We start from the raw sequence: 8,776 nt of genomic DNA on the forward strand, positions 1-8,776 counted from the left end.
AAGTTCCAGGGGCCACCACGAAAGAAAGGGGGCTAACTTTTCCTTCTCCGGACAGACCCCCGAGGGTCTGTCCCCGTCCTCCCCAGGTTATAATGATTTAAGACAACCAAGAAAAGGCCAAAGATCGGGTCTCACCTCTGGCTAACAAGTGCCCCTTTAAGAAGAAAAGGGGCGGGGCTATTTAAAGGCAATGTCAGGCTGGATTTTTTTTGCCCCACAACAGAAATTATTTCCTCTTCCCTCCTGGCTTCCAGAGCAGGGATTAGAGGGCCCGGGCGAGCCAGGCACCCAGCATGGCCAGCCCTGCAGCCAGGGAGAGCTGGGCCCCGGCGCCCGCGGCCGAGTTGCAGAATTCGCCCTCGCAGCACTCGTAGGAGGTGCTGTAGGTGATGCCCGCCCAGGTCGAGGTGTCGTTGGTGTTGCATTTCACCTTGTCAACGCAGTTCTTCTTCATGATCAGCTTGCGGCCGGCTGCGGGGAGAGAGCAAGAGAGAGGGAATGAAAAAGAGACAAATGGAGAGGGAGAGAAAATGAGGGCACGAGACAGAGAGAAATGGGGAGGGTGGGGTGTTACCTGCACGGCCCCGGATGACAGCGCAGAGCTGCCCGTCCTGGCAGGTGACAGTGGTGGTGTGGCAGGGGATGTCAAACATGGTGAAGTCGCATTTCAGGCACTGCAGGGCTGCTCCTGGGAACAGAGAGAGAGAGGGTGAGACCAAGTCTATGCCCTTTTGGGGGAGGGTGCAGAGCTGGCTGCACTGGTGGCCGGGATGGGATTGGATTCTGTAGCATCAGTGCCAGAAACGGGATTGGATCCCATAGCATTGGCGGCAGAGATGGGCTCAGTGTCTGTAGCATTGGTGGAAGTAGTGGGATCAGATTTACTAGCATTGGTGCCAGAAGTGGGATAGATAATGACAGTTTTATATTTAGCCCTGCCCCTTTAAAAACAGCTTGATTCTGGAATTCATATGCATCCTGACCTTAGTACCCCAATGATTTTCACCCAACACACAGGAGTTATATAAAAACACTGAGATGCACAATAACACAGTTGTATAGACACAGACAACACCCAAGCACAATGCTGCACACCACACAAACACAGGGATAGCCTTACAAAGAGATGTGTGTGTGCACACACTCACACCATTGGAAGCGACACAGGTACACACAACAGACATCCGAAACATGACACAAACACACAAAATACACAGCTGTAAACCAACCATAAAGGCACCCGCAAAAACACGCCAAGAAGGACACACCCACCCAACACAAACATGGGCACACAAAACCCCACAAGGAAAAACAAAACACAAAGACACACAACTACAAACGAGGCACAAACACAGGCATGCCAAACACGACAACACGTCCACAAAGCCATGGAGACACGCCACAGAGAACCAGTGCAGAACACACGACACAAAGCCAGGCACACACACAAGGACACAAAACACACCCATGAAAAGCTGGGTGTATTTTGGCAAGCGAGATTTCAAACCACGGGAAAAACAGCCCAGCCTGGAAAATTGCACTCAAGTCCAAACCAAATCCAGATTCCTTCCCTGTGTGTCAGGCATGTGTGTGTGTGTGTGTGTATGTCCCTGGTGTGTGTCCGCTGCACAGAAATTCCCTTGCCCACTGGGCTCTGGGTCCCCCCACCTCTGGCCAGCGCCCTGCCTGAGCCTGGACCGAGGGCAAGAAATCTCCCAATTGCCCACTTGGATGGGAAATGGCAGGGATGGGCGACCCGGGCTGGGGCTGGCGCTGGTCCGAGGAGTCGAGCTTGGTGTGTCGCCTGGACTGGTGAGGAAGCAAGAAAACAATCCCGCCCCGACCTATTTCCAAACTGTAGGTTGAAGAAAGGGAGTTGTCTGCTGGAAAAGAACCCGGGAGTCCTGGCTCCCAGCCTGCCCCCCTCCATCCTACTAAACTCCCTCTTCTCTCAGGGCCAGCTCCCCAAGAAGAAACTGGGGTGCAAGATCCGGGCGGGGGAGACAGTTTTTAAAGGCAGGTTAAATCGGGGTCGCGGGTGAGTCTGTTGGGTGGGGCACGACCTGGGGGGAAATTAGGGGGTAATCGAAAATAAGGGGGTGCAGTTTCCCACAGAAAATGTGAGTGTGTGTGTGTTGGGGGGGGTTCTGGCTACATCCTGGGACCTCAAGAAAAGCCACGAGTTTGGGGGACCATCTGCCGACGAGGGGGGCTGGGAAGTAGGCAGACTTGGGGGCTAGCAGAAAGGTTGTGGGGCTGGGCTATTGCCAGCTCCAGATTGGTGTCAGCGGTGGGGTGAATCTTCACCAATTTGCAGCCAGAGAGAGGAGGGGTGTAATCCCTAAAACCCACGAGCCCCTCTGAACCCCATGGCTGGTGGGGCACTTAGGCAGTTGAACCCCAGGCCTAAAGGGGGGGGGAAGGGCCCCTCCCCCACTTCTGAACAACACTGTTCAGAGCCGCTCTTCCCCCACCCCCCCAGTTTGGTTTGTTGAGTGGCACATTTCCCCCCCCCCGGGCTCCAAAGGGAACCTGGCAAAGACTCAGGGAACGGGGAGATTTTCCGAGGGGAGGAGAGGGAGTTGGGGGGGATTCGTGTGGGGCAGGGCTGGGGGCTTACCGATCCCGACAAAGCTCAGCGCGGCCAGGCACAGAACCAGGAGTTTGCCCATGGTCGTCGTGGGGGAGGAAGATCGGACAGTCCTCGGGCTGGGCAGTTGGAGGGGAGGCGCTCCGGTTGTGAGCTGTGCCGTTATATATATACATTGGCACAAACACACACATGGAGTAGGTGTGACAGGGGCATGGTGCCAGGGACAGCTGGAAAGGGGGGCAGGACACATGATCGCAGAGGGGTATAAATATAGGCAGATGCTTAGTGACTCAGAGAGAGTCGGGAATGCCGGGAGACTAGGTGTAAACACACACAAACACAACACAGCTACACACACAGTTACACCCTTCCAGTTACAGACAGACACACACACGCCCCAGCTACATGCCATCTACACACACCCAGCTACACAGATACACCCCAGCTACACACACACACACACGCCCCAGCTACACCCCAGCTACACACAGAAAACCACCCTAGCTACACACAGACACACGCACACACCCAGCTAGACACCCCCCCCCCAGGTACACACACACACACACGCCTTAGCTACACCCCAGCTACACACCCACACACACCCAGCTAGACACCCCCCCCAGGTACACACACACACACACCCAGCTAGATACCCCCCCAGGTACACACACACACGCACCTTAGCTACACCCCAGCTACACACCCCCACACACTCAGCTAGACACCCCCCCAGGTACACACACACACGCCTTAGCTACACCCCAGCTACACACACACGCACGCACACACAGTAACAGGTACAAAGACACAACAGGGATAAATAGGTAAACAAATAGACAAACACATCCACACTGAGAACAGACACCACACCACAGACTCAGGAGGGGAGGTCTAGTGGTTAGAGCGGGGGTGGGGGTGGGAGCCAGGACGCCTGGGTTCTCTCCGCGGCTCTGGGCGGGGCATGGGGACCCCTGGCTGAAGCATGGGGGTGGGGGCGGTGGGCAGTGGGTGAGGCAAAGCCATGATGTCACAGGTGGGAGGACCCGTGAGGTCACAGCCACGATGACATCATCGTGGGCACTGTGTGAGAGGTCACATGGTGTCAGCGCCATGGCAACGCCAAGGAGGTCATAGGTCATGGGAGGTCCGCCTCAAGGGGGTGATTAGCCACATGGGGTCACAGCCATGGCAACGCCCAGGGGTCAGAGGTCACCCAGCCAAAGAGTTCAAAGGCCAAGTGGGGTCACAGGATACATGAGGTCGTCGCTATGGCAACAGCAGGGCGCTCATGAGGTCGGGTAAGGTCAAGGAGGTCAAGGGTCGCATGAGGTCATCACTGTGGCAACCACATGGTGCTCGTCGTAGCCAGGTTAACGCCATGGCGACACTCAAGAGGTCGCAGGTCCCCACCGTGGCAACGCCGGAGAGGTCAGAGGTCATGGAACCCCACGCGGGTCATAAGGCACCTGGATGGCGGGCCGTCTCCATGGCAACACCGGGGCCATCATCGCCATGACAATGTGGCGGGGGGGCCCTGGGGACGCCTCCCCCCAGTCTCTGAGGCCGGGGGTCTGAAGGGGCTGGGGGAGAGGAGCTGGGCTGGGGTGGGGCGGGGGGGGCTGGATCTGAGGTCAGGGCTCGGGGGGGATCCAGGCTCGGGGCCGGGGGCTCAAGGCCGCCGGTGAAGCCAGGGCCCCAGTGAAGCAGATCAAGGCTGGGAACCTGGGGGCCCCCCCATTGCACAGGGGGCTGCGGGTCGGGGGTGAGGGGCACCGGCAGAGCTGGGGGGGACACCGGGGGCTGCGGGTCGGGAGTGAGGGGCACCGGCAGAGCTGGGGGGATACCGGGGGCTGCGGGTTGGGGGTGAGGGGCACCGGCAGAGCTGGGAGGGCACCGGGGGCTGCGGGTCGGGGGTCAGGGGCGCCGGCAGAGCTGGGGGGACATCGGGGGCTGCGGGTCGGGGGTGAGGGGCACCGGCAGAGCTGGGGGGACACCGGGGGGCTGCGGGTCGGGAGTGAGGGGCACCGGCAGAGCTGGGGGGACACCGGGGGCTGCGGGTCGGGGGTGAGGGGCGCCGGCAGAGCTGGGGGGACATCGGGGGCTGCGGGTCGGGGGTGAGGGGCGCCGGCAGAGCTGGGGGGGGCATCGGGGGCTGCGGGTCGGGGGTGAGGGGCGCCGGCAGAGCTGGGGGGGGCATCGGGGGCTGCTGGTCGGGGGTGAGGGGCGCCGGCAGAGCTGGGGGGGCACCGGGGGCTGCGGGTCGGGGGTGAGGGGCGCCGGCAGAGCGGGGGCGTCTCTCCCACGGGCCTGTGACGAGCGTGTGACAGGCCTGGCGGGGCCGGGGACCCCAGGCTGGGATGACCCAGCTGCGATTACCCCACAGCCCCCGGCCAGGCGAAGCTGGCTGACGATCAGTCACAGCCGCAGCCCTTGTGTCATCCCCCCCCGCCCCCCCCCGCAGCCGAGCTTCAACCCCAGACACACCCAGCGAGGACCGGCATCGATGTCACACGGCGAGCGGGCGGATCCGTGGCAGACGGCTCCCCCCTCTCCTGCCAGCGCTGTAACAGAACCCAGGAGTCCGGGCTCCCAACCCCCACAGCTCTAAGCCACTGGATCCCACTCCTGTCCCAGATTAGAAGTAGAACCCAGGAGTTGCTATACAAGGTATGTTAGGGTCTTGTGCCCCTAGAGGGGACAGGCCCCGTGCCCCATTCCCTACCCCCCTGAGCCAGCCAGTCCCCACCCTGGGGCCGGATGGGAGCCGGCGCCCCCTAGAGGGGACAGGCCCCGTGCCCCATTCCCTGCCCGATACCTATGGGTGAAGGATCTCTAGAATCCGCCCCCCCCATCCCGTTGCATGGACAGACGGGACCTCATTTTCCATCCCCCCGGGCCAGCCTGGCCTTGAACACTCACCCTCAGCTCACCGTAACTCCGCCGGACACGCACAGCTCCCCGCGGCCCTGCCCTCGGCCGACAGACGCAGGCGGGCGAGACTCCGAGGGGCTCCTCCCAGCTCCGCCGTAACTCCCGGGGCTCGGCGTCCCCCTCCCAGTGTGGGCCGAGCGCCGTTTCTTCTCCAGCAGACCCCCCCGCACCCGTTCCTTGGGACTGTAGGACGGCGTTGGGAACGATGTGGCCACGGCTGATCGGCCGCTTCCTGGGACGAAATCCGCGGCAGCGAGCTGGTCTCTCTCCCCCAACAGCCCCACTCCCTGATCTTGGAGCTGGAGGAGCGACTCCATTAGCTGGCAGCAGTAGAAGGCAATTACCCTGCTCTGAGCAGTCCCCTCACCACCCTCTCCCCCGCCCCCCCCGCAGCATCTACTGACCTTTCAGCCGTCTCCACCAAGAGCCCAGCCCTCTAAACCAAGAGTGAGCGGAATAACGCCGTTAAGCAGCAGCAGTAGAAGGTTGGCATCCGGCCTTGAACAGCCCCACTCCTCACTGAATATGTGCTCCTAAACCCCGGAACGGGTAGGGGTGAGGAGAATTAACGGGATTTCCCAGATGCACGATGGGGCCCGGGGGGACGGGGGGGGGGAAGGCTCCCCCATTCTAGAACACTGGATGTCTGAAGGTTCTGAGTTCTAGAGCAATATTTCTCAACGTTTTTAATATCAGGCACCTGCTGGCTGCCTTCCTAAACGGTGTCAGGGAGATCTCCGGGCGTGGCACCGGCCCACGGACGGGTCAGTGCGAAACGCTGTCCTAGACTTCCCGGGGGAGATGAACGCCATGGGTTCTAGACCCCCGGGAACAGAACATTCCCATTTCTTGAGTGACGGGGCTAATCAGTCTGTGTTCTGGAGCACATCTGACCAAAGGGCCGGGGTTCTGGCATGCCTAAAGCTGGCGTAGGTGGAATTTTTGGCTCCAGAACTCATCGCCCCAAGGTGCATGGCTTCTAGAGCTCTAGGCCGCACATTCTGGGTTCTAGAGTGACTACCCTCTAGATCCCACTCCCCTCCCAGAGCCAGGATCGAACCCCGGAGTCCTGGATGGGGAAGTCAGAAAACGCTGGGTTCTAGAGGGTGCGGCTTGGAGAGTCAGAGTTCTAGGGTGCCATGTTTTCTGGAAAAAATACTTTCTGAATTCTTGAACGTCGTGTTTTGATGTCCGAGAAGGGCGGGGATCCACCGAGAAGCACTAAATTCCAGAACCCAAAGATCTCTGCTGCCTCCAAACCCAGGCCGCGGGAGAGATGGCAGTTCTGGATTCCAGAACCCTAGATTTCCCAGAGGAGTCAGAGCTCTAGACTGCGCCGGTCCAGAAATGCCCCATGAACCCCGGAGCCTGTTTTGGTTTCCCTGCGTTCTAGGAAACGTAATGCTGTAACGGCAACATGGCAGGTCCACCCCAGCCACAGTCAGACCACTCAGAAGCTCTGCCGGCTGCCCAGAGTCACCAAGGGCTCTGGGCTGCAGAACGTTCTGCATCCTCCTGCATCCCAGAAAGACCCGTTTCCTGGTGCTCCTAGAGCACTGTCGTGGTCCCTCGCTCTCGAGGGAGGGAGGCCGCTTCGCCTCACTCCAGGCAGACAGCAAGTAACAGTCGGAGCACAAACAGCCTATGGCTCCACAGCCGCCTGGCTGGGGGGGAGCCCACAAAACAGTCCAGGCCTTCTGGACAAAAAGAGGGGGTTTAGCTGCCACCCCAGGGTTGAGGTCAGTGATGGTGGTGGGGGTAGAGGGACCCGGGCCCCCCCTACTCCACTGGGTCCCAGCCCAGGGCCCTAATAATGGTGGATGGGTTCACCACTGGGGATCCTCCCGAAACACACCGACTCGCTCTCCGGCCGCAGAACCGGCTTGAAGTCTGGTTCCTGTGGGCTGCTTCCTACCACAGTCTGGGCATAGGGCTCTGTCGTCCAAAGATCCTCTGTCTCCTCGGGGTTCTCGGCCACCGGCAGTCCGCACAGCTCCTTGGGGCATTCCTTGGATGGCGGTCCTGGCCGCTCCTTGGGCTACTCATCCATCTCCTCCGACTGCAGGGCACAGCTCCACTCGGGTGCCCGTCCAGGACCCTGCAAAGACCTCTGCTCCTTGGAAGAGATGTCTGCTCCCTCCGGTGGTCCAGCCCCAACCGAGCTCTGGGGCTCTGGTTTTATACTTTCTGTCCCACCCTGGGACTTCCGGTGCTGGGTCGGATTCGGCTCTGCCTGCCAGAGGGAATGTAGTGGTTCCTCGCTCTCCAGTTCAAACGGAGGCCACTCTGCCTCACTACAAGCACCCAGACCACCCAATGGTGTGATCTTTTATTGTCCCCTGTGGCTCAAGATTGCCTGCTTTCTGACTTCTAGAACGTCTGGGTTCATTCCGGAACTTCAAACGATGGGACCGCCTGGAGCTGGCTTCGCTTCTGGAATCCAGACGCAGCAGGTTCCAGGGGTCCCCTCGTTCGAGAGCACGTGAATCACCCACTCGGTTAGCAGATGGGACTGGCTTCATTCGGGATGCCAGAGAGACGGGGTTCTAGGTGTCTCATTCTAGAACAAATTCAATTCTAATTCTAATCCAATTCGGTTAGCAGCCAGAGCTGGCTTCGTTCTGGGATTCCAGAATGAAGAGCCACCTAGAACAGCTGTCTCGGGGGGTCTCGGGGGGTGGGGGGGTGGCTCAGCTACAACCGAGGTGTTGTGGCTTCTCAGATTTCCCGGCTTCCAGAACGGGCAGAGACGAGAGGGCTCCAGGCTCTCTTCAGCAGGCCAAGAAATCCAGGCGAGAGGGATCCCGGCCCTGGCAGCTTCCCAGCAGCCCCCATCCTGCCGGAGAGAGAGGAAAGTTTTGACAAGGATAAGAGGAAACCCCTCCCACTCAGAGAACAAAAGCCCCACAGATGTGGCCCAAACACGCTACTTCCCTCCGGGCAAGGCAACACCCTTGGCGCTGATCCAGCCTGACGAACCCGTGTGGGCGGCTGGGGGAGAGAGACGCTCTGGAGGGAAAGTTCTGAGCAAATTGGATGGGGCGGCCATTCATAAACCCCCGGGGGGGGGGGAGGGAGGGGCTGTGGACTAACTAAAGACACTAGGTAAGTCAGCAGCATAGGTAAAAAGAGGACCCAGGAGTCCTGGTGCCCAGCCCCCCCCCGCTCTAACCACTAGCCCCCACTTCCCTCCCAGGGCTGGGACAGAACCCAGGAGTCCTGGCTGTGGAATTCAGATACTTGGAACTC

The 8,776-nt window shown here is 60.1% G+C and overlaps 1 protein-coding gene across 1 annotated transcript; it reads right to left on the reverse strand.

Annotated features, from left to right (window-relative positions):
• Positions 1 to 220: 220 nt before the first annotated feature.
• Positions 221 to 2,828, reverse strand: LOC102942116 (sperm acrosome membrane-associated protein 4). The gene is made up of 3 exons (XM_007070428.4): positions 2,621 to 2,828; positions 575 to 688; positions 221 to 471 (listed from the first exon to the last, which is right to left on the reverse strand). The coding sequence occupies exons 1-3, from the start codon at positions 2,670 to 2,672 to the stop codon at positions 263 to 265; spliced, it is 375 nt and encodes a 124-aa protein (XP_007070490.2). The 5' UTR covers positions 2,673 to 2,828; the 3' UTR covers positions 221 to 262.
• Positions 2,829 to 8,776: the final 5,948 nt, after the last annotated feature.

The sequence above is a fragment of the Chelonia mydas genome, chromosome 14 (genome assembly GCF_015237465.2).
Source record: "Chelonia mydas isolate rCheMyd1 chromosome 14, rCheMyd1.pri.v2, whole genome shotgun sequence".
NCBI classification, from domain to species: domain Eukaryota; kingdom Metazoa; phylum Chordata; order Testudines; family Cheloniidae; genus Chelonia; species Chelonia mydas.

Excerpts from the sequence above, each read along its gene's own strand:
- LOC102942116 (XM_007070428.4), bottom strand. The coding sequence starts at position 2,672 with ATGGGCAAACTCCTGGTTCTGTGCCTGGCCGCGCTGAGCTTTGTCGGG. Across the intron at positions 689-2,620 it reads GCTGAGCTTTGTCGGGATCG|GAGCAGCCCTGCAGTGCCTG; the intron begins GTAAGCCCCCAG and ends CTCTGTTCCCAG. Across the intron at positions 472-574 it reads TGTCATCCGGGGCCGTGCAG|CCGGCCGCAAGCTGATCATG; the intron begins GTAACACCCCAC and ends CTCTCCCCGCAG.